This window comes from Camarhynchus parvulus, chromosome 24, assembly GCF_901933205.1.
Source record: "Camarhynchus parvulus chromosome 24, STF_HiC, whole genome shotgun sequence".
NCBI classification, from domain to species: domain Eukaryota; kingdom Metazoa; phylum Chordata; class Aves; order Passeriformes; family Thraupidae; genus Camarhynchus; species Camarhynchus parvulus.
The window spans coordinates 274,495-299,813 of NC_044594.1; the positions used below are offsets into that span (position 1 = coordinate 274,495).

General features: G+C 48.8%; 1 protein-coding gene across 2 annotated transcripts; it reads right to left on the bottom strand.

Annotated features, from left to right (window-relative positions):
* Positions 1 to 1,276: 1,276 nt before the first annotated feature.
* Positions 1,277 to 23,038, bottom strand: USP28 (ubiquitin specific peptidase 28). Of its 2 annotated transcripts, XM_030964981.1 has the most exons (26): positions 22,987 to 23,038; positions 19,688 to 19,765; positions 19,312 to 19,444; positions 18,728 to 18,839; positions 18,397 to 18,559; positions 17,375 to 17,461; positions 16,802 to 16,939; positions 16,307 to 16,380; positions 15,745 to 15,821; positions 15,480 to 15,628; positions 13,343 to 13,470; positions 13,096 to 13,191; positions 12,551 to 12,730; positions 11,640 to 11,854; positions 11,330 to 11,400; positions 10,788 to 11,016; positions 9,204 to 9,407; positions 8,556 to 8,695; positions 8,180 to 8,365; positions 7,198 to 7,293; positions 6,179 to 6,357; positions 6,007 to 6,085; positions 5,602 to 5,681; positions 4,502 to 4,625; positions 3,815 to 4,013; positions 1,277 to 2,485 (listed from the first exon to the last, which is right to left on the bottom strand). In XM_030964981.1, exons 1-26 carry the CDS (start codon positions 23,023 to 23,025, stop codon positions 2,310 to 2,312), a joined length of 3,432 nt encoding a protein of 1,143 aa, XP_030820841.1. In that variant the 5' UTR covers positions 23,026 to 23,038; the 3' UTR covers positions 1,277 to 2,309. The 2 variants fall into 2 exon arrangements, with proteins under 2 accessions (XP_030820841.1, XP_030820842.1); XM_030964982.1 differs by lacking the exons at positions 7,198 to 7,293; positions 8,180 to 8,365 and having other exon boundaries at positions 2,310 to 2,485.
* Between the last annotated feature and the right edge of the window lie 2,281 nt (positions 23,039 to 25,319).

Consider the following 25,319-nt stretch of genomic DNA (forward strand, 5'->3'; position numbering starts at 1 on the left):
CAGTGCCGCAGACCTTTGTGTCAAAAATTCCTTGACTGCATCTTTTACCTGTGCACAAGAGGCAAGAAAGGGTTTTTGCTGGTCTGAACTGTTCCTTCCACATTTTCCTGATTCAGCTGTAAAAATAAAGGCTGATTACACACCTCTGTGAGCAAAAGCATGGACCATCAGGCTGGATTAGCACCCGGAGTCCTGACAGGGGCCGGCCGCTGCTACGGCACTGGTTGGACACGGAGTTCACCGCTGGTTTAATCCCTGCAGCTCAAAGCCGTGGGCGCGTGACCCGTCTCAAGGCAGGCCCAGCCCTGGGGAAAGCAAAGTCCGCTCCCTCTAAGTCCCATTTTGAAACCTGCACTTTGCTCAGTGGAGGAGAGGAAGGAACAGATGGGCAAGGAAAGGGAACAGTGATGATCCCTGGCAGTTCTGATGTGGCAGGACTGAGGACAGAGCTGGTGCTGCTGAGAGCGAAGTGGAAGAGGCAGGTGCTCAGTCCTTCTGAAAGAGAATCAAACAAGGTAGAACGGAGGGGCAGCGTTCCTGGCCATCACCTTCCAAGGAGCTGCACCCCCTGCCAGCTCCCCAGGAGGGCTGACCAACCCAGGGAGCACAGAGGCTGTTTCGGCTCTAACTCCCTTGGGAAATGGGAGGACAGGACAGTGAGCAAAGGCTTCCAGCCAGGGAACACTCCTCCTGTCCAGCTCAGTCCAAATACCATGACGTCCCCAGCACCACTCTGTACGCCTGACACTCTTTGTTGGTTCCTTAAAGCAGGCTGTGGGCATGGACTAGGCATTTCAGCTTCTGGCAGCAACACAAAGAACAGGGCAAAGCCACTGTTTCACGAGTCAGAACAAACAGGCTCTCCTCTTCCCAAACCACATCCTACTGCCTGCAAGTGCACAAAAGCTGCCTGGCAATGCCAAGTGTTGGCTGGGAGGAGGTAGCATGCCTCAGGGTGGGCGCTGGCCTGGGGGCTCTGTTCAAGAGCTCCATGTTTCCATTCATCCAAGGCCAAGCACCCCGAGCAGTGAGCTGAAGGCCTCATCCCACTGCTCTGTCACAACAATGGGGGGAACAAGCTGCAACAGCAGCACTGGCACTGCAGCACCCTGGTCCCTGAGGAGGCATGGGTCACTGCTGGGACACTGGCAGCCAGAGTACCTGTGGATAAAAGCAGTTCTACTTCATCATGAAGTCACCAGGAGAGTGCAAGATTCTCCCACATGAGGATTTTATTCCTAAATACTGGGGAAACACCCCCTGACAGGATGGTGGAATCACCTTTAAGGCAGCTCTGCTAATGACAACACATTTTGTACAGAGGGAACCTTCAGGCAGAACCCTAGAGTGGAATAAAGACATGGAAGGAGCTTTTTCATTCTAACATAGAACAAATGCTTTTATTGCACTGTTAGAAAACTCTGCATAGTTCCAAAAAACAGGATCCCCCTCCACTGACTCAGAACTAACTTGTGGCTTACAACTGCTGCAGCTCAAATGCAAGTACAGGGCGACCGCAAAAGGAAATGCCAAGAGGGCACTTTGTTAACAAAGTCAACACAACCACCCACCGCCAACACAAGGGGCTGATCTGAGCCCTCAAGTTGCCATTGACAGTAATCCGTGCCCTGACCCACCACCCGAGGGGAGAAGGAAGTTTGCTTTCCGGCCACAAGGGGAATATCCTTTGGGGTGATGTGATTGCCCTGAGCCAGTCAGCTCCTGCCAGGCACAAACCCACAGCCCCGTCCTGGCTCTCACTGCCAGGATTTGCCTGTCTCTTCAAGGAAGGCTCCTGCGTGGTTTCTGGTGCCAGCTGGAATACAAAAGGCAAAAGCCTGCTTGACTTGACCACAACACACAGCTGCGTGCATGACTGCCCACGCTGCAGAGCACGAGCCACTGCTCCTTGCTGCCTCCTCCTCACTCAGCCCGGGCTCCTTGTGAGCAGAGTCTGGCTGGACTGGAACATGCAGCCTCTGGTAGTGGCCGTTCAGGGAGCTGTGGAGGTGCCCGAGAGCGCAGTCCCAGTGTGCAGTGCTGAGCAGAGTTGGGCTCCTGTGGGCCCAGGGGCTGCAGCTAGAAGGCTGCCAGGACAGAGGAGCCTCTGGAGCCTGGCTGGGCGCCGTGGTGCTGCCAGGGCCTGCACCTTGCACTGTAACAGTGGTCCAGGTCCTTCGTGTTACTGCCTTACGTTCTGCCTCACAAGTGCAATACTGCTTTTTATCTGCTCGTATTTACAAAGAACACAGCTTGGAATCCCAAGGGCCCCTCTGCTCCCGCTGCAGCCCCGGCGTGCCCGCCCGGGGTTACTGCACGGCCACGGCCGAGGCGCCGTGGATGGACTCCATGACGGCCGCAAAGCGGCTGCACAGGTCGTAGGGGGAGTTGGGCCGGATCTTCGGCGGCTCCTTCAGCACAATGACCTCGGTGGAGCCGTCCAGGAGCCGGGGCAGCAGCTCACCCAGCTTCATCTGCAGCTTTGCTGTCAAGGGGAAAGGAGGACACAGTCAGTGGCAGCAATGGCAGAGGGCTCCAGGCCCCGAGTTAAGGAGCTGTGGTGCCTTTTGCAGGCTCCTCTCCCTGCACTGAGAGCTGCCCAGCCCATCACCAGGCACGAGCAGTGGCTGCTGAGGCAGAGGAGCCCGCACCAGGCAGTCCTGCCTGCCTTTCAGGGCTCCGTGAGGGAGGCTCCACTGCCACCTGGCTGCCTGAGCACCCGGCCATGTCCCTGAGACACGAGACACAGAGCTTTCCCTGGAAAGGTGCTCCTGTACTGGCTGTCAGTGAAGAATCACTGTCTGCTTCAGGGTGACACTCAAATATTGACTGTGCAATTGAGGGGAATGGAGCCTCCACATCCTGCACACCCCCAGACAGGCCAGTTCAGCCCGTGCTGAGCTGGTACTGCCCATGCCCCGGGCAGGTCTGAGGACCCTGGAGTGCACAACACACCACAGCCACTACGGGGGGAAGAGGAGCAGGCAACACTTGAGCCAGCCCACGTGACCTGGGAGAGGTGAGCACTCAGGTTCTGGTTCTTTAAAACCTTCTGTGTAACCAAAGGCTGTCACATCCAGTCCAGCAACTGGGATAAATTTATCCAATATTAATTTTTACAACCGTATTTTGAGAATAAACCTCTGTGGTTTTTGCATAATTTTCTTTCATCAAGTTTACCCCCGTTAGTTATAAAAACTCTGCAGGGACTCCCCAGACCTTCATGCACATGTCAAGGCAAGTCAGGACCAATTTGTCTGAAGAGAAATGACCTGAGGGGAGTCACAGAGGCTGACTCCAGAAGAAAGCATAGAACAAGAACAGCTGCCCGGAACCAACATTCAGCTCTACAATGACAAACTCCTCTGCAGAAGGCAGAGATGCCCCAAATCTGCTTCCCCCTTCCCTCTTCCATAACCCTGGCCTCTGATAACACCTGCCCCTCCTTCCTGAAGAGGAGCATGCCATGCCACCAAGCATGTCTGCATTCACCTGCCATTCCTGGGTACCTCCAGTCAGGGAGAAACCTAACAGAAGACCCAAGCCCCTCAAGGGAACTCTAAGCCATTCTTGGGACATCAACTGTCCCATTTTAGGGAAGAGGGACACTTCTGCAGCTTGTTTTAGTGCAAAAGATTAATGTCTTCTGTAACAGGATTTAATGGGCGATTCAAATGCATTTCTCCTCCCACAATTAGAAGGGCCTTGATGGGCTGCAGTGCAGACACCAAGAATTTAATTTTAGATGGTCCTTTAATTCTTTCCCAGCTCAGATCCCATACTGCCCTGCCCATGAACAGCAGCCATGTCCTACCATCCATGTCTTCTCGTCCCAAATAGGAGCACCAGCGGTTCCTCATGACCTCGATGGCATCCAGGTCCTCTTTGGAGATCTCAAAGTTGTTCATGAGATGCATGCAGGGGATGATCAGCTCATTCAGGATGCTCACACCCTCTGACACATGAGCTTCTTCACAGCTGACAAAAAGAGAAGCTGCCACCTCGTTCAGCTTCTGGGGGTGGAAGGAGAATTGGGGACAGACTTGTAAAGAACAAGCATGGACCATGGATCACCATCCAGGAAAGGCCCAGCTTGGGCCCTGCACTGGCAGCCATGCAGAGAATAAGGACTAACAGCACCAGGTTCGGGTGGAACAGCCACTTTCAGTCATGGGAAACACCAAACTTGAAAACATATATATTCATACACATACATGCAATTTGCTGTATCTGTATACAGAGAGCATACAGCTTATTTACAGTTCTGGTTTGAAGAAGGTAAGAACCAGATCTGCCTTTGCCTAGATTCCCTGAAACCTATGTGGCATATTTTTAATTGAGTCATGATTATTATTAGCTTTCCATATCGCTGCTGGCACTCAGCAAGGGGCAGAATCATGTCAACAGACAGAAGAGAAACAGTTACACTGGTCCTGGCTACCACGGTGCCCTGGCTGCTCCCTCCCCTCCTCTCCAGAGTGCTGAGCTCCTCGATACAAACCAGGAGACATTTCCTCCGGTACAAGGCGATCAGCGACTCGCTCACGCCGCGGTTGGTTCCCTTCAGCAGCAGTTTGGTGTTGCTTTGGTAGGCATAGACCAGGTAGGTGAGTGACTCTTGGTACCTGCAAGAAGAGGGTCAGCTCTGCAGGCCTTGGGCTCTGCCAGGGCCGTGACTACAGCTATTCCCTTGCCTCAGCTCAGGAAACCTTTCCTGCTGGGCCTGGCTGGAAGCATCAGGCTTGATGGGAAAAGCTGTACTTCCTTGCCAAAGCACAAAAGAACAGATGCCCCATGTCAAGCCATTCTGGCTCCTTTTTGCCCAGAATGCCAAACAAGTGTCTGGGCAGAGCCCCTTAAAACCAAGCTCATGTGCAATGTGCTTGACATTTTCTGTACTGCTCCAGGAACTGCACTATGAGAGGACACCCCAAGAAGGGCAGAAGGCTGTGTATTTCAGTCCCTCACACATTTCAAGCTTCAGATGAGAAAACAGAACTGCTGACAGGGATTAGGTCAATTTGGGGTAATTCTAAGCTGCTCTTGTCACGTCTTATGTCAATGTGCCCACCTGAATTTGGTGGCTTGTCACTGTGAACCACCTTGGAATTCAGTTCTGTTTCCATCCAGGAATAATTTCTGAAAGCCTGCACCATTTAAGGAAAATACAGGTTCTAGAATGGTAAGGAGGAAACCAAGGCCCTTTGAGGGCTACAAACTATATGTTTACACAAAGTGTAACATCCATCTCAAGGCACTTTCCTTTTAATACAGGAGTCCAAGGTGAAAAATCCCAAAGTGATGGCAATCAGTCCTGCAAATCCATCTCTGGAAAACAGAATATAAAGCTCTACTTCCCAAAGGGAAATCTTAGGGGAAACTCTCAGAACTGTCAGGCAGCCAGCCAGCAGCTCAGCCTCATATTTTTTAAGCTGTTAACCAAGCTCGATTGTGGATTCAAGAAGACCTATTAGCAGGTCAAAAAATCTCCCACTGGCCTCAAACACAGGCCACTGTGGCTCAGAAAGAAAAACTTTTGTCACAGTGGCCTTTACTTTTAGCTACAACTTATCTTGTCCAAACCCAATTGGAGGAACTTACTTTCTATTCTGGTAGAGTTCCAAGCCCGTCAGCAGGTAAATGGACACCTTGCGGAAAAGGCTGTAGTCTTCGTGCCATCTCTGTGAGGAGAGGAGGAAAGCAGAGCATCAGCCTCAGCTGGAACACTCACATGCATAGCCTGGGGTCCCCAGTTCTACCCTCTGAAGTGCTCAAATGTCTCTCATGAGTGACACATATGAATTTAGCCAACTGCAGACACTCCTCAAGCTCAGATTTCCGTTGTATTCCTTCTCCCTCGGCAGCCTCCTGCAGACACCCACTGCCAACAGGCATGCAGTGGCCACTGTGCTGGCCATGCAGCTCCATGCCGTACTCCCCATTTCCCAGTTTGGACAGAGCCAGCTAGGACAGCGTGAAGGATCAGACAGATCTCTGGTTCTTTACCTTGTACTCCTCCATGTCAACATCGTCCGGACCGATTTCGCTCAGCTTTGCCCGTGCCACCTTCATGATGCTGATGGACCTGCTCCATGTGAGCAGAAAGGAGAAAAATCACAACAGTGGCCTTGGCCACATCCAGGTGGGAAAAGCCTTCCCTGGAATCCTGAGCACTCACCGTTCATCGTAGCTGAGGTTTTTGTCTGCAAACTGCTCGAGGAGGGTCCGTTCCACCACCTGCTGCGGAGCGTTGTTCTGCAGGAAGTAGATGAGCACGTGCTGCAAGCGGGCATCGTTCTGGGGGGTTGGGGTCTCTTTGGAAAGCAGGTACAGCCGGGAGTACTCCTCATGGAATGCCTGCCAATGGAACACAGGTACTGACAGATCCACCTGTGTGCCCGTGGGAATGCCACAGCAGCTCACACCGGTCCTGTCTGGAAGGACTCCTGTGGTGACACTGAGCCTCCTCTGCTGGTGATATCGCAGTGCTCAAAGGAAGCCCACCAACACCTCAGCTCTAAACCAATGGCCCCCACAGCCAGGCAAACCCCACGTGTGAAGTGTGAGCTTCCAAAAGTGCCAGGGTGTGTAAATGCCTTTGAGAGAGGGGGTACAGCGGCCTTAGACCGATTTGGCAACCCTCTGACAAGTGCTCAGGCTGCCAAAATCGACTGGGACACACTTCTACCTGCAGGAGGTGCAAGAGTATCTTGTGATTTATATTCCCATGGATTACCAGCATGGATGATTCTGTCCATGTGGTATTTTTAGTTAAATTTACTTGCCTGTAAAATCTAACACCAGCTTCAGCATTCACCAGTGGTTATGTTTTCAAACCTCTGTTCACACAGACATTTATTGAGGACATCTTTGACAGCAGAGGTCACAAGTAAGCAAGTATGTTCAGGACCAAAAAACCAAATTTTACAGTACTAAAAGAATAGGAAGAAAAAAGTAAAGCTTCTGTTTGTCTTAGCAGGAGGGTATTCTCTTGCAAGCTCTAAAAACTGTTTTGAACCCATGGATATCTCATCACTGTAAGACAGCAGGAACTGAAATGCAGGGCAAAGGCCATTAGCTAGAAGAAAAAGCGCACAAATTGTTCCCTTTACATTCCTGACCTGTCAATATGGCACATACTCTCTATTCTGGGAAAACAGATATCCATACTATTTGATTTAGCAAACAAATCAATACCTTAACAAGCCCTGCTTCAGACCCATCACGATCAAAGGTCTGGCGGGCTTTTGCAATAGCCAGGATGACACCTTGCATGGCTGGACTCAGCATCACCTACCACGAAAGCAGGAGAACAGACACAAACAGGAACAAGGAAAACAGTAACAGACAGGGAAAGAAGAGACAGCATAGTGAAGAATGGAAGAAACTTTCAAAAGGTAAGATTTAAAGGAAATTGTATGAGTACAGGTGTGATAACTGGGGCTGTGAGTTACTTGCATGCTACTGACTCTATCCATCACATGCACTTTACATGCTGGGCTTTTTTTTAGGCATTTAAAGATCTCAAGGCTGGTCACTCCAAACCCTTGAATTTTTAAATTCAACAAGTGAGAAGGTAAAGCAGGCTGGCCATGTCCCCACCATGTCCCACTCAATCTTCCTAAGACATGTAAAATAAATGCAGAACCTCCTCGAGCCAACATCACTCCAGAACATCTCAAACCTACTCAAGCAGTGACAGCCCCAGTGTTTGTGTGAAATCCAACTCATGCACGTGAGAGGACTTCAAAACCCTGCTTGAGCATATGTGAAAGTGGTTAAAGTCAGATCCCAAAAAAATCAGAGGGCAGGGGATGTAAATTATGCTATTGGGATTGAGGTCTTTGACTGAAGCCAGCAAAGAGACCTGTAAAGAAATTAACACATGTAGGATCGATTTTGATACAGTTGTGCCAGAAAGAGGAATTATGACCAACATGCAGATTGACAAACTGAGTGCTCTTATGGAGCTCCTTTTCTGATGACATTGAAAAATGGAATTATGGAATGATGTGGTCTCTCTTCCCTTCCACATTAGGAAAACTAACCTTGTACAGGGTGTTGCTCCTATGACAGACACTATGACACCCACCCTTAGGGCAGCTCAAAGCCAGCTAACTACAAAGCTACAGGCTAACGAGCAGCAGTAATTAATTAATCCCTGCACTGGGATCTGTACCTCCTCATTATATCCATCTGCATCGGATCTAACGGGAATCTTCCCCACACTGGGGATTTCTACTTCAGAGACCTGTGAGCTAGTTTGGGCAGCAGCCTCTGCTTCCTGAGTGTCCTGGGGCTGCTCTGTCTGAACTGTGGGGGATGTTTCTTCTGGATGGGCCTTCAGTGGCTCTACCTCCTTGTGCTGTGGCCAAGAAGAAAAAGAAGAAAGAGAGTAAGAAAATCCAAAGCAAATTACAGGAAAGTCAAAAGGGACCAAGCTAAACGTGGCACAGCTAGAGAACTTCACAGAAATGGGAAAAGCAAAGGTCTATCAAGAAGAATAATCTGGAGACAAGAAGGGGGAGGTTCTTGGGCCAAGGCTGAGCTCCTACCTCGCACAGAGCTGCCTCGACGCCGTTCTTCTCGTAGGCATCAGCAGTGTTGGCAATGGCCTTGGCAGTCTGCTCCTTGGCAATCCTGGCATGCTCCGAGGACAGGGAGTGCACGCTCGGCTCACACACTGATGATTGCTCTGTCAGGACAGACGTGTGGTACTAGTCAGCAAGAGCTGCAAGGTTTCTTTCTCTCATGTTCTAAAATGCTTTGCAGCTTGTCCATGCAGTTTTACACAGCTGCTGCCCTCCTGCCCGAGGTGAAGGCACTTGAGGCGAGCGTGCGTGTAGCCCGTTCCAGTGGGAATGGCACATGGCATCAGGGGTTCCCACTCCAGAGAACAGCACTTGTCCACTCCATATTTGTGAAAAACAAAAAAAGCTGGAAATGAACTGATATTAGCCCGTGATGATCAAGTGAATGGGAAACAGCATTTCTGGGGACAGGCTTGGAAGGATGCACATGCAAAACCAGCAGAACAGCCTTTTGTACTGTCAGGGCAGAGCCTCCAGCAGCTGCCTTTGCTGCCTCTATCACGCCTGCTCCTGCATTCTGACACATTTGGGCAAGGCTTCAACACAGTGGTACTGGTGACCAGCTGGCTGCTCCTGGCTCCGACATGGTTTGCAAATTCAGAGTGAGATTACCTGGTCCTGACTCAGAGGAGAGGTCCTGCAATTCAGAAGTAGGTGAAGGCTCCATCTGAGGAATCTTGCAGGACTGCTCCTCATCCCACTCCTCTGCCTCCTGCTCCAGGCGCCAGTTGTCCTCCTGGATGTAGTGTCTCAGTTCTGGGGACAAAGCTTCCACTTCTTTCTGGAGCTGTCTAGCCTCTGGGCCCTCATCCTCATCTGGAGGAAATGCAAGACTGGCATAAGAAAACACACTGTGGCAGGGCACCACCCTTAGGGACTAAGCACACACACAACATCATGGGCAGCCACAAGGAAATTGGCTGAGGGATAAAAGGGGAAAGAAGCCAAATTTTCTACTGGCTCTGTAATTTAAGATGATCCAGAAGCAAAGGTGCAAAAATAAAGACAAATCTACTGAGTTATCTAAAACAAACCCCTGTTTTGTTCTACTACTGGACAGCATTTACACAGTGCAATTCCAGAACAAGCACCTGCTGATGCAGGTCAGACACATCCTGGTCCAAGGGCTCCAGGTGCACAGGGAACAGCACTGAACTGCCAATAGCTGGAAAGTTCACAGCTCAGCCAGAGATGACACATCTGCATCGCTGTACAGCAGGCAAAGGTAAGGGCTGCATGGGTTCTATAGCACGAGTATCATGCTGATATTTCTTAGTGCTTTTTAGATCTACTTCAGTATTCACTTGCAAAACAGCACAAAACCCAAGCAGCATCAGCTTCAGACAAGTCCTAAAATTTATCAAAAGCAAATGGCAACTTTCTACAGCAGATATTTTTATGCACCCTTTGCAAAATGCTTTAAAAAACAACAAAAAATTGCATTAAATAGGAGAAAAAAATGGGTTAGTTTCAGAACTGTCATAAGAAAACAAAGAACAAGCTCCAGATCCTCATCAGCCACATTTAGCAATGAACAGAATGTCAGCTCTCCATTGTTTCTTTCCATTTATTACATCAAAATGAGCCACGCGTGAAATTATTGTGTCCTTGTACAGCTGTTTGCCATGTCTAGAGCCACGTGCACAGCAATTTCTCCACAAAGCACTGGCACTGGCATTGCAAACACACTAAGTCTGAGCCACTCAGGTACCAATACCTCTCGGGGAAAGGCTGCACAAAAAGAGCCCATTTAGATTAGGTGTAATCATCAAAGACCAAGCAAACGAGTCAGGGAGTGTGATAAATTGGGAGAGATAAAGTAGGAGGTGTTTTACATGCCCTGAGGAAACAAATGCTGCCATATAAACACTACAAAAAGTCAAAATGAAGAACACCAGCACTAGATGTATGTTAAATGTGGCAAAAGGGCAGTGTTAGCCTGTACACACATGATTCACACATGAGCTGCTGTTTCCAATCTCACCTGGATGCTTCTCCTGGCAGTTTTCAGCCCTATCAGGGATTTAGAAATGAGTCGAGCACGAAGCAGATTATTTAATCCTGTCTGAGGTGAAGTTCTGTGCTTTGTCAAAAGACAGCTGTGCTGGAGAAGCTGAGGAACATAATGATCATGCAGGCCAAAGAGACACAGCACACACACACACACGTCATTAACCAGCAGTTGTGGCCGTGTACCTGCACCAACAGGGGACACCTGGTCACTGATGTACATCAGGCAGTAGGCACTGGCATTCCTCAAGCCTCCAAACGACTCTCGCTCCAGCTCTTCCCACGATGACTCTGTCACTGAGATGTCATTGTACTTGAGCCATCTTTTACGGGGCTGGTCATATATGAAGGCCCAGTAGTGCCCTGCATTTGCTTGCCCCTCATGGACCAGGACTGCATGCAAACGATAGGGAACCTGCAAAGTGACAGGGACATCATTCAGGGGTGCAGCTAGGGACTGATTCTGCCTGACCTCTCTACACCGACAGTGGGAATGTTTGTAGGTGTAGCATGGTACAAGAGTCGAGCAATTTGATAAATTTCTTGCTATGTGAAAACTGACTTTTAAGGAAAGAAGAAACAAGATTTTCATAAGTAAATCTTTCCCTGCTTCATCACTGGAAATTTAAAAATACAGTGAAGAGGGCAATTTAAACCAACGTGTACTAACAAAAATGAGGATCAGCAATACTAGGTTAATATTTACATACTGAAGCTGCATTTCCTACCTGCTGGAGGAGAGGGTCACAGTACATCTGTTCGATGGACAGGTTGATTCTGGCAATAGACTCCTTCAGATCTGCCAAGAACATCAACCATGGGAGAAATGCATAAAAATTAATGACTACTCAACAGGCTACGCTAGCTCCTTTCACTTCAAAGAATTTGAGGCCATGCAGAGAATATCAGATAGACTCAACACCAGAGCTCAAACAGGGACAAAATTATTTGTAGTTCAGGCTGTATCCAGCAAAGCTACAGAGGAGAAACCAGGTGGGCATTCAGGAGGAAAATCCCTACAAGTGCATTTGGGCCAACCTTGCACATCCTGCTCGATCTCATTTCTCCATCGCTGCAGACACGTCTGAACCAGGTCCAGCTCTTCCTTGGACACCACGTGAGGAGCTGGACGTTCAGACAGCTCTGCAGGTGAAACAGGAGGCTGGAGATCCATACTGGAGCTCTGCTGTGGTGAAGAATTGGCCACAAAGAAAGCTTCATCTTCAGTCCTAGCATCAGTCTTTTCTTGTATGCTGCGGAACAAAATCCAAGAGTAGTGGGCAGGTTTTTTAATCTTTCTCTAGTTTTTCTTATTTTGGAAAAGAAAACAAAATAAACCAAACAAAAATTACTCCAGAGCTGGAGTAGGATTTCCTTTCCAGAGCAATATAAAACGTAGAGAGAACAAGTACACTGAAACGTGCTTCTGTCTTCACAGTCCAAACTAAAATATAGGAAGAATACTAAGAAAAGTTCTTAGGGAACTCTCTAAGCACCGATCCACAATGAGCAATGCTAAAAATTCCTTCCATTGCTACTGAGAAAATATGTGTGTTTACTCAGCTTAATTTAGAGTGTTAAACCAACCATGCTGGCCTGGGTTATAATAATCCAATATTGCTGTAATTTACTGATCAATGAAGCAAAAAAATGAGTAGCCTAACGAAAAAGAGCACATAATTTAGTTCTTAACTGTTGCTTAGGCAAGGAATATAGGGATGCTTTTGGACAAGGAGAAAGAGCAGACCAAGATGCAGTGTTTTATTTACACCAACAGAACCAAATGACCAGCAAAGCAGTGACCCACTACTTGCACAAGCATTTGCACACTACAGTATTGTGTTCACCAGTGCCCAGCTAAATAACCCACTTTTGGAACACCACCCAGGACCATTTATTTGGGAGGTGAAGTGTCCTCCTGTGCATCCTTTTTGTTTCTGTTTACTGACCTGTTTGGGTGTGAAAGCACGTCCAAAACATTAGGCTTGGCCTGGGAGTGCAGGGGTGTTGTTTGAGAGCTCTGAGCAGAGGAAACAGCCCCAGCTGGCTTTGTAGCAATGAACTCAAGCACATACTGCAGCATGTCAGGCAGTGGAAAGCGGGCTGGGCCAGAGCCATATTCCATGTACCTGGGGAAAAATGCAAGGTGTTGTATGAATGAAGGAATGAGATGGGTTTAAATCTCATGGGACAAGAGAACAATTTTTCCTGTAATGTGCCACTGGGCTTCCTCACCTCCACTGCCAGTGCAGCTGACAGTATCAACTCTGCTCTTTAAATAATTTATTCCTATAACAGTATCAGCAAAATTTAGATATTATTGAAGAGACAGGTTTGTTTTTGAAAATACACTTCCTTCTCCCACATGTTTCAGAACAAGCATGTTGCTGTTTCTGCTTCCCCTACAAGCTCCTGTGCTATTGGAAAGCTCATTTAGAAGGAAACATTTGCACTCTTCCAGAGGGCATAAAAATAAAACCAGCTGACTACTTACCTTTCCAGTTTCTGCTGCAGAGTCACCATTTTCTCCTTCAATCTCTTCATTTCCTCCCTTTTCATCTGAATAAGATCTTTATTGCAGTAGAGGTACCTAAACAGAAATACAGAGCCCCATTTGCCAGGTGAGATTTGTTTACTTCTAACATCCACAATCTTTCCTTGCTCACCCAAACAACCTTTTAAATTTCTTTATTTATAGCAAAGCAATAGATTTAAACATACCGTACAACAGGACAACTCACCTGTCCATATATATAGTCTGGGGAAACTCTAGCTTGGTGTGAATTTTCTCTGGCTGTCCTAGTGACTGATTGAACTCAAATCGGGAGAGTTCAAAGGTCAGAACTGGTGGGAGTTTTGTAAACCAGCGCTGCAACAAAAGCAGAAATGCCCCCAGAGGGAAATGTTTTAAGATGACTGCTAATGGCACGTTTTAGACTGATCCTATATGATTTCAGACTGATTTAAAAGTCTCTGTCTTTAAGCACAGAATTAGGTTTTGTTCGCAGAGTGACTAGCCAGAAAGCCAAATTTTACAAGTTAGTAATTTATGCTTCCATTTTACATTTTTACTGTGAAAAAGCCTCATAATTGCTCTCAACATTACTTGTCATTGCCTGATGCATCCAGCTTGATGGATTAAGTCCAACACTGAATTTTTCAAATTAGGAGAGGCTACACACAATCTGCACATCATCTAGAAGCCCCCAAGAGAGTTTTTTTCTGAGGAAGATCACATGCAGTGATGAACAAACCAGGAGTCCTCCTGCAGCACCAGAATCCTTATTCTCTCTCAGTCTACTTGCAAACTACTTGATTTAGGGGATTCAGAGAAGACCCCCAGCTACTTTCTGTAGCTTCATACACTATTTCAAAAAGTTATGCTGAAAGAAAAATACTCAGTTGAATTTACACTTCCTCTTGCTCTTCCTGGATTCACAACAACTTCCAGCATCCACTGCCAGAAACTTCCTTTACCTATTTTAACTTGGCACCACCCACTTCATGCTCCCCTCTGGATTCAGGATGAGCACACTAAGCTCCTTGTCCTTTGGGGAATTCACGTCAGATGTGCTGAAACAAAACTCCCCCACACCAGAGCTTTCTAAGCAGCAGCCCATAACCACAAAGGAGGAATGATTTATGCTCCCATAGTCTGGGAGAAGTTTCTGTTAATTCCACTGCTGCTTTGACTTTCAGCACACTTGCCTAGGTGCTCAAGAGACAAAATCACCTTACTCCCTATGTCCCCTGTCATGCCACCCTTCACCCACCACATCCTAGGAAGCGAAACTAAGATGCACAATTTTCCCAGTAAGGATTCTCAGAAATTAAGGCAGAGCCTTTTCCTACTGTCTGTGCAGAAGAATTAAAACAGCTCCATGATGGGTCAAATTTCCCTTAATTTTGGGAAAGAATTTTGAGGAACTAAAAAAGCTTGGATTGAAATGAACCTGCCTGATGAGCTCCAACGTGCCTTTGTCTCCAGTGCCAGCCAACACCAGCTACACCCACATCCCCTGTAAATGCACCTGAACGGCTTCAGGCAGAAACCAGGAAAACCCAGGACAAACACTTGAGTCCAGAGTCAGAACAGGGCTCCCCTGCTCAATACTTTGTTTCTCCGTTGCTAGTTTAACACAGCAACACGATTTTCAGACATTCTCATAGAACTGAAATACTCTTCCCTGCCCTGCCTACACCAGATACCTCTGGCAATGTTATTTCCCAGCCTCTCTCCAAGCTAACTTTTGCTGCACTTACACACAGACGATGCTGAATGGAATGGTGCTTCTTCACTTTGCTGCAACTAAGTTTTTTATGATTGGCTTGTGATTAGTGAGATTAAAACAAAAAAAAAAAAAAAAATGAAATAATCACAGTCAGAAAATAAGAGTGAAACCAAGAAGAAAAACCCCAAACCGTACACAATATGATAGGGAGAAAGGGACAAATTCCAAATGGCATACCATGGAGTTAAGCACTGTACTTTTACCCTCCGAAAATATGGAGGCAGTAGATCTCCCCCTACTCAGGTACAGGTAGGCTTCAACAGAAAGAGAGAGACTTGATCACACTCGACTCAGAGGCAGACATTGACCTTTGCAACTTAAAATAAACTCTCTGAACTGGTTACATAGGACATCACATCTTTATAAATCAGCAAAGACTTAGTGTCTAACCACACTTAGTGTCTGAACACCTAACACTAACAGACATTTACATGAGATTCCAGGTATCCAGAAAATGTTTTGTATTCAATTCTTAGACAACACTCACAGTTGCCATTTAAAGTTATCAGAGTAGCCCCCTGCACTGTGTGTGCTGCACTTTTCTGCAGCAGGCAACCAAAGGCTTGACAAAAAAGGTCAAACTAACCTCCTGTCCATACTTCACTGACTGAGATGCTGTTGCCTCATCCATCTCTCCCTCCACCATGGCTCCTTCCAAGCACTCATTCAAGTTCCGGTAACCGTTTACCTGAAGGGGATACTGACCAAACGTCTCAATCTTGGAAAAAGTGTTGCCTGGATGATGGAAACCATACAGAGACCATGAGCTAACTCAAGAGAACAAAAATTCTGGTTAACTCCAAAATACTCAAAGGAGTTAAAAAGTTCAATCTACTAACACCTTAACTCACCCTCATGGACACCCTCAGTCAGGAAAGTCCCGTAGAAGAGCTGCACCATTGGGTTTTCAGATTTGTCCCCAAAGCTCCTGTTTCAGAGAGCAAAAGCACACTTTCATTTGCAGCTGGAGATTACAAAAGAACCCCAAGTCATAATCTAAGCCTCTGTTTGGGGGCCTACAGGCAAAAGTACATTTTTTCTATCCAAGCACTAGATAAAGAGGAAGCTTCTCATTAATTTTCATGCTCCAAAGCAATGATAACAATTACACTGGCAAGAGGGGGAAAAAAAGGTTAAGGTGCCAGCTTCTGAAAGGAAGTTTCAAACTATCAGAGCTTTTCTGTTCACCAGGGCTGCTGAGCTCCCTCAAAAACTCATTTACTCTGCAGGCCATATCCGCACTGAGTGAAGTCCCACACTCACAAACAGCAGATGCAGACACAACGTTTCAAGCTTAGTAAACCTCATCCACAGGAAACAAAGAACACTCATTTGCTCAAAATTTTCCCATAAAGTCCTCCAACTTATTAAAAGCCTCCTTAGGTCAAACTCCCGAGACCACACAGCACTCACGTGACATTCACAGTGAGCTGGAACGCGTCCTCCAGCCAGTCCAGTAGTTTGTGCGTAAATTCACTCACATCTTGCTGGAAGAGAGATGAGAGTGGAGGGTCAATCGTGACACCCTCCAGAAGGTGTTCCCCCAGTCTGCTCAACCCTGAACACAACCTGACTGGTACTGCTGCCCCTACTCAGCTGAGCTACATGAGACTCAAGCGCTGTGCTGATTTAGACTGATAATGAACTCTGCTTATCTGAATACTAGATCAGAGGAAATTATCGTGATTGCTCCCTGACTACGCAGATGGCGCTGGGTAGTGCCATGCTACGCTGGCTGGGTAATTAGCACGCATGTACATTCTGCTCTAATGACACAGGGACAGCTGCTTGTCGTCTGACAAACATGGGAAAAGGCCTCTGAAAGTACCAGCAGGATGAGGCAAAATGGGGTTGCCGTGGCTGTGACTGCTGGTTTGGAGAGCAAAAGGCTTTTCAATGCAGTTTTACCTGTGGTTGTTCAGCTGATCTAAACACGTCCCTCAAGAGTTCCAGTGCTGCAGAAGGGTCTACAAACTTACGCCATGTCCCCAGCATTAATGCAAACAGACACTGAAGTTCTTGCATGAATGCAATATTTCTTTTTCCCTGCATTGCAAAGAGAAGGAAAGTCAAAGCCTTCCTGCAGCTCTAAAAACCATCATCTTAAAACACAGTGCTACTGAACACCACAGGCACATATCATAAAAAGTACCCAACCAGCTGCACACTGGCTCAAATACCAGTTCTTCTACCATGCTTGCAAACCAAGGAGTCATCTGGAACTGCCAAAGAAGTTTTATAAGAAAAACATCTCCCCACACAGCAGTTAAAGGCTCTAGAGGACAGAGGTACAAGAAGCAGACCTTTTTTTTCCTATCCTCATTCTGTCTTTGAGAATTTCCTAAATTTATCTTAACCATAGCCAGATGATTTTAAAGCCACAGGTCTCAGATAGCCCCAAATTAAATCTGGTTAGAGAAAGAGCAGAATGCTACACCACAAAAGAGGGAAACTTGACAGTGTTACTGAATCAAAACTTACAGTGTGACTACGACAACTTTCCAGCACATTCTGTGGGAGGGAGTACCCAAGGACTAGCCTCCGGAAATCTGGCAGCTGAAACAGAGACTGAAAGGAGAGGAGAGATAAAGCTTGGTCAGCACCTGCAAGGACTGGACTCACTGCAATCTGATGCCCTGTTTTCACCCTAACTTGACAGGTTTCTTTTGTAACTTCACATTCCCCATTGTCCCGTGTTACTGAATGCATGTTTACAGTGTGAGCAGCCCCTTGCTGGACCAGCACAGAATCAGAATCATGGAATTAACCAGGCTGGACAGACCTTTGAGATCATCAGCATGTTTGTACCCATCCAAGGGCAAAATCTCATCCAGCCATTTCTAGGATAGATATAAACCTTTTAGGAAAATCATTCTATTCTGCACAGGCAGGCTCAGAAAAGCATCCAAGAACAAGCCATGGTGAGAAGAACCCATCTGCAGCTTTCTTACTTCCTCTCAGAGCTGAAAACAAATGATTAACATCTCTCTGCTGATGTGAAATGGTTAGGAGAGACAAATCTGCTCAGTTCCACTTACTATTGTCTCTTCTTCAGATCATTACTAATAATATATGCTGCCTAGTTGTTTATTTGTCCAAGCATCTATGCCAGTGTATTCCATTAACTGAAATATGATACACCATGTGTTATTGAGCCAACAATAACTGCAGTAAAATTAAATTACCAGTTCACTTTGCCAGGCAAGCTTCTATCATTTCAGCAGGCACCTGGCCATCACTACACAACTCCCTGCATACAGACACACAGATTCTCTGTATCTGTAGCTATTTTTAAGTAAAGCCTACTTAACTGCTCTTTGGCTCTTTCTGTACAGTCACATCACATAAACACAGAAGTTTCTGCGTTTGAGCAGGGTCACATTCACCCATCTGCATATGATGACTCCCTCACAGAACTGCTGCATCTTTACTTCTAACTGAGAAACATTCTGACTCCAAGACCATAGCAAGTTTGATATTAGAGAACTTTTTTTGCTGATTACCTGTATAACAGCACTAAACCAACACGTATTTCCTATATTTTTCATTCCAACAGGCCAGTCACCCGCTCTTCTCCAGTCATTCTGCTTGGGGTTCTCTCCCCAGACTTCACAGCGTTTCCTTTTGGAGCGGTTTTTGTTTTCAGCAGAATGGGTGTCCTGTGGTCTGTCACAAGAGATAAACACTATGCTGAAAAAGCTACAGCAAACTCCCCTCCAGCCAGTAGGTGTCCACCTGGCAGGTGATCCATGGTAATTCTGCAGTTAGCAGCTTCAGAACCCACGAACGATATCTGGGAAAGCCAAAGTGGGGGGGGTTTACAGCTCCACTGACCTTTCAGCTGCGTCCCTTTCTGCAGCTGGGGCTTTTGGTGATTCCAGTGGTCTGACAGTGTTGGCTGTGCGGAGGCTGTCTTGGTTGTGAGGGGCAGGTGCAGCACCAACATCTAGAAGTAGAGGCAGCATTCTGATCAGTTTTCCACCAGCAGCAGCAAACATTCTCTTTAAGAGGAAATTCTAGAAAACATCATACTTCACAAACATAGCTATTCAACCAATACAAGCAAAATTTTCTAGCTCAGGTTTTAAACAGAAATCCCTGTTCAGATGATGCCCAGCAGGAGAACAGGGCAAAGCATACAGCTGTACACTACCCAGATTTCCTTACAGCTAAATTCAGAGCTTAAGGAAACAGTTTAGAGCTCTTGAAATAGAGAGACAGGATCATCAGCTTTTTAACTGTGATGTGTCACCTCCAAACATTATTAAAACACTACTAAGTGATCAGTACTGGCAAAATACGCACCAGAACAGAAGCTGGAGGGATGTGCTGCTGGCAGAAGCAGGGAGGATGGATATTTCCCCTTTGAGCTCACACAAACACATGAAGCTGTAGGGGTGAGCAGAGGTGAGGCTTACCCTGTGGGAGCTGTTTGCCCACCACACTCCCTTCCCAGGCGGATGGCTCTGCAGCAGCTGGGTTCTGCACTGGCTCTGGAGCAGGGTCCTCTGTCAGGAAGGTGACTGCTTCCATGAGATCTCCATCCGCAGCCTGGTAGAATGAGAGGAGAAGAACAGCAAAAGATTTACCCTTTGCCTCTCATGCACCCAGGCTGATCCTATGTCACTCTCACAAGCCACACATGGACCATTCTAACAAGGACCAGCCCATCATCAGCTGACAAACACACCAGCAAACACGTGTGTGCTATGTTGGGTGGGAGTCTGAACTTGCCTAACTTTTTGGACAAAATCAGAGCTCTCTTTCCCCAAAATTATGGCAATAAACACCAACCTTTAGAGCAGCAAGCAGGAATGCTGAATCCTGAATTCCTGTGATCTCTTTCATCTGATTTAAGAGCACCTGGCAATCCTATGTGCGAGAAATAAAGACAGCTTATGTGAAAAGGTGACCAGGATGGACATCAAGCTGTTTCTGCAAGGCTTGCTGAGGGCCCAGCAGAGCACAGCTTCTTTCCTTCCTTTCTGCTGACAGACTGACACTGAAGCCCAGTCACACTTGCTTGATGCAAACTGCAACATCAGCTTGAGCACCGCACTCAGGTTTTTTCCCTGCTAAATTCACAGACTAACATTCAACCCCTCGTATCCTCAGGAGAATGCAGGCACACCTGGGAGGCCAGGCCACCCTCGCTGTGGGATGTGCAGCACCTGTGGTGGGAAGGGGCTCCCCACCCCCGAGGCAGTGGCATGTGCAGCAGGACATATAAGGCGGCCGCCTGCTCCCAGGGCACGGTCAGGAGCTATTTTCAGTGTGCTGGCACATGCCATTTGTGCATGTCACTTCTTACTGACAATAAGGTGTCAGAGCAAGGGCCCAGGAGCCTGTTACGCTCCTCCTTCCCACTCCACACAGACCACTTGAGGTTTGGTGAGACACTCGCTGCTCAAGGCCCTGTGCTATGGTTGGTTCAGTCACTTCAATGATTACAGAAACTCTCTTTATCAGACTTACAAAATCTCTGCAGCCTCGGCTTACCACAGGGTGGTCACTGCACACATGGCAAGCACAAATAACCTCAGTCAATGACTACTAGGAGAGGCACCTCTCCACAAGGAGCCTCCCAGCACTGGGGGTCCCACCACCCCTGTTCATGGCTGCAGTTCAGCTGATGCTGCTGCCAAAGGCTCACTCTGGGTGACAACTGAGATGCATCTCCATAACGCTGGCATTGCATGCGGTATGGGAAAAACATTACAGCAGGAACAACTGCTGGGTCTGTGTTGTGTATCCTGATTTACAGAGGCTGTAGAGGATCCTGCAGCCAGCACAGCCTGATCAATCCCAGTTCCTTAAGATCACACTTTTAATTAATCTTAACCAGCAAAGCTGCAGGCAAATGAAGTCAAGTTTCTACTTACTCTCACCATTGAGAAAAAAAATTAAGATGCTTCCAGGCCACTGGAGCACAAGTTCTACCCAGTGAGTAATGAGTCAACTACTATTTGAGCCCCCCATCCATACTAGTCATGGATGATACTCCACATACAAAGACAGCACACACTTGGGTCAGCTATTCAAACAAAAAACTCCTATTTTGGTGGCAATTCTCTGTCCCATTTAAAACACTACTTTTGCTCAACTTTTACAAGAAAGAGCACATACGTGTGTGCAACCCCCCTCAACTTGTCCCACATGCTCTTCTTATCCTGACAAAAGCCAAGACACCCTGGAACACCTCAGGAGCCCTAGGAGGAGCTGCCTGATGAGGAGCCAAGGCTGAGAGGCTCGGGGCAGGCATACTCCCACAAAGGCAAACCACTTAAATCATGTTGCTAATTTTGCTGCCGTAGCGCGTGCCGTGCATGTCGGCTGACCCCACCTTACGCCGCAGGGTGGATTTTTCCAGTGGAGAAAAAACCCCACAAACACCCTTGCTAATACGCTGCATTATAATAATGAAACCTGAGGCAGGACAGGGCATGATTTCCTGGGGTTTTTCTGCTCCAGCAAACAGAGAATTCACAAAGGCTGCTGTAAGCATAAAAGCCAATTACTGATCCTCTGCTCTAAGTTACCATTTAATATTTCAATGATTTCTGCCCGCTTTTATTCAGTCTTTGAGGAAAGGTTTGTGCTAACAGCAGAGAGCTTATCCTGTACCACTTTTAAGAGGGTTATGGCTGCCTGGCAGCCCACAGAAGCCACCAGGAGCCAATCTTTGTGCAACCAATTTGTTAAGATTTTGGGGATTGTGCGTGGTTTTGTTGCCATAACTAGTCTGGCTATTGCTTTCTGAGGTTATGCGCCATGGGGCTACAAAACAAGCTCTGTAGCTGGTAATTAACACCAGTGTGCTGCCACTGCTAACAGACCCTGCACTTGCAAACCCAAACTGAACCAAAGCCCTACCTGCTGGAAAAATAACAACCCAAACCCAAATCCTATTAGTATTAAATTACAGCAACAAGAGATGAGTACAAAACCAAGAGGTTGAGAGGAAGGAGGGTACTAGAGATAAAATTACAAGGTCAGCCAGGAATGATGGAATAGAAAGGTTTTGCTATTTTCCTGTTCTGAGGTGACTCGCCACTCTCAGAAGTTTGTTTTGATGAGAAACTGTGATGAGGGAAAAGAGCAAATGCAGTGCAAGAGTTCAAAAGGGTTCCAGAAATAACCACACACAAGGAGGACGAAGGCTGCAGCACAGAAGAGGCACCCAGAGCCTTGGCCTTCAGCCTCTGCTCCTCAGCCACACTTTTTATCGTGGGGGAGAATGGATATGGAGAGGGCTGGAAACCCTCAGGCGTCAGCAGGAACAAAGCCCACGTTCCCGGCCAAGGCTTTCACAAACCAATATCCGTCACAACAAGAAGCAGCAGGCAGCAATCTTGTCCTGCATTAACGTGCGCAAGATGCACACAGAGGGCACGGTCTGGTCCCCGTCCCCGCCAGACCGGGGCACGGCTGCTGCACTAATGCCATTTCTAACGCACAACCAAAGGGCTCATACCCCCAGCCCATCCCATCCCATCCCATCCCACCCCGTAACTCTGACCTCTCTGAAACGCATCTCTTGGGTCCTAAGAGCACCGAGATGCTACAGGACAGTGCAGAGCCCTGTGTCAATTCGGGATGGTGTGGGTTTCAGTCCCCTGAGCCTCGCGTCCGGGTCCGGGTCCCTTCAGAGCCAATTTACGCAGAGCCCTGAAGTTTGGGAGCAACAGTTTTCGCTGACTCGCCCCAGGAGGTGCTGCTCGGCGGCGGGGAGGGCACACGCGTTCCTGCTCCCCGCAGAGCGGAGGGTGTCTGAGCGCCCGCCCGAGCCCTTTCCCGTGGTACCGGCGCATCGCGCGGCGCCGCGCGGAGCCCGTTATTCCCAACGAAACCCGACGGGGCGGGCTCCGGGAGCGCGCAGAGCGGGGAAGCGCTGCGGGCCGGCCCCGAGCGGCCGCGGGCCGCGGGCTCGGGGCACAGCGGGGCCGCCGCGCTGCGAGGCTCGGTCCGGCGGCAGCCCCGGCCCCCCCGCGGGGGGCGCCGCCCGCCGCCCGCCTCGCCCTGCCGCGGCTCGCCCTGCCGCTCCGCCGCCCCAGCACCCCCCGCCGCCCCGCGGGCTCGCCCCGCCGCCTCACCTCGCCGCCGCCGCCCCGGGCCCGCAGCTCGGCCGTCATGGGGCCGCCGGCAGCGGCGCCGTCCTGCACAGCGCACGCGCGGCCGCTCCGGTTCCGGCCGCGCCGCCCGCCGGGGCCGCGGCGCCCGTGCCCGTCTCTGTGTCCGTGTGTCCGTCTGTGTGTCCGTCCGCGCCCGCTCGTGTGTTCGTCTTATGTTCGGCCGTGTGTCCGTGTGTCCGCCCGTGCCCGGCCATGTGTCCGCCCGTGCCCGTCCGTGCCCGTCTGTGTGTCCGTGTGTCCGTGTGTCCGGCCGTGTGCCCGGCAGTGGTCCCCCCCGCGAAGCCTCCGATCATCGCTCCGAGACCGTTCTCCCTCGTCCTCCCACCCCAGCAGCCGGGAACACCGGCCCAGCCGGCGCTTTGCCCTGGCCGCCCCCCTCCATACTGATAAAAGTGAATTATTTTCTTTTAATTACGGCAGCAATAAACCCCCCTCCCCTGCTGAGGTCATGCAGGTGTCCGCCTGTGCTGCCCGGTGCTGCCGGTGCTGCCCGGCGGGAGGCTGCGAGCAGGCGGCTGGAGGAGGATGGACTGGGATGCTCCAGGGGTGGATGCACCCCGGGGAAAACCTCGAGGAAAAGGCTCAAAACAACGAGGGCCCGGCACCTGCTTTCTGCTCCAGCCAAACCCATGCTTTTTTGGCCCTGAGCGAACCAGCAGAAAATAGGCATTTCTCAGATTTGCTGAGCCAAAGGGCTATGTGTTCTTGGCACAGCCCAGATGCCACCTTTCTCTTAATGGAAGGGTACTGTAATGGAGATGTCCCAGCAAGGGCCCCGGGGCTGTGCAGGTTCCAGGTGTGTGTGTGCTGACTCCACGCTGTCGGCCGTGCAGCAGCTGGACCTGCTGATGGGATGTGGCTCAGGCGCCCGGGCAGCTTGGCTCCACCTGAGGAGCCAGCGGGGCTCAGCTCTCTTGGGGGCAACTGGTGAAAAAGTCCTCCTGCATCATCAGGAATGTGTCAGTTGCAATCCCCATCGGGCTCTGAAGCTCCTGTGACACTGATGGCATTGGTATTTCCAGCAGAGCTCTGGCACTGCACGGGGAAGGGGACGGGAGGGTCAGACAGTGCCACTGCCATACCCTGGTTGCCAATTTTCCAGTGAAAGTGCCCTTTTCCAGCCGTGTGGGCATCTCCCACACTTGGATTTGTCCTGGGCAGTCACAGACCATTTCTTGCCTTTTGCTTTGGGAGAGGTGTGGGACCTCAGCGCGGTCTGTTCTGAGATTGTCTCGGTTTCCTGGTTCTCACAGGTACTCCAGATGAGGAATTCGGGAGGCAGGAGGGAGGAGGTAGCAGCGTAGATAAAGTGAAACTGAGGAAGCTGGTGTTCGCCAATTCCCCTGATGTGCAAAGTATAAACACAACAACCAGTGATCCTTAAATGCAACAAAGCAAGAAATTCCACTCATTTTGGGAGCTTGCCAGGCTATTACTAGTGAGAGATAGGGAGGTGGTGCTGGGCACTGTGGCTTTCACTCTGGGACCCTCATGCACTGCAGAGGGAATGGTGCTATACCCCAACTTCATTGCTTAGGTAAGGGTCCCCAGGATTTTCCTACCTTAAAAACTATTAACCATAAAAATTCTGAATTTCCCTGTTACAAAGATAAACTCAGACCTGTATTTTTAGCTCCAGGTTTGTCCAGGCTGTGTTTAACGTTTAGCAGCCTGATTAATGCTGTGATAATTAACTAGGGTGTAGAACAATTTGTTTGCAGCGTTAAATGCAGTCACAGCACTGCTACATCCAAGATAATTTACTAGGGGAGATTATACACTGTCAGACAGAACCAGCTGCAGACATGCTCTCTCCTTCCATGCCCTGAGACTGGGCTCAGCCTGTGAGCATAGCTCCCGTCCCACCCAGCATCAGCCAGATCTCCTTCATTAACAGCAATGGGCTCCAAACACCTTCATGTACTTATTATTGCCTGCCTTTAGTGGTAATGAAACAGTGGCAGAATATTGCAAACATGTGAAGGGTGTCTAATGGAAAGAGAGGCCTTGAAAGGAAAGCACTCCCATCCCTTCTCTGGGGGATTTAAAAGCACTGGGCTCCTTCACTGGCATGAGGATGGGCTTGGTAGCTGGAATGGGCAATTTTCGGCTTCTCCAAGGGCCAAGCAGTTTGCACCCATGGGACAAAGCTACCAGTGTCCCTAAATGAAATTAAATTGGCCAAGGGCACCACACTGAGCAGCTGTTCACAGCATTTGGTCTGTGCTTCGGTCTCGGAGCTGCACAAGGTGAATGCCAGAGCGGAGATCCTGTGTGTCCCCCGGCCCTCTGCA

Bases quoted from the DNA above. Each gene is read 5' to 3' on its own strand.
- USP28 (XM_030964981.1), bottom strand. From the start codon at position 23,025: ATGACGGCCGAGCTGCGGGCCCGGGGCGGCGGCGGCGAG. The intron at 19,445-19,687 runs GTTGGTGTTTAT...TCATTCTACCAG, and splicing joins TCCTGCTTGCTGCTCTAAAG to GCTGCGGATGGAGATCTCAT. The intron at 11,401-11,639 runs GTTGGCCCAAAT...TGTTCTTGGCAG, and splicing joins GATCGAGCAGGATGTGCAAG to ATCTGAAGGAGTCTATTGCC.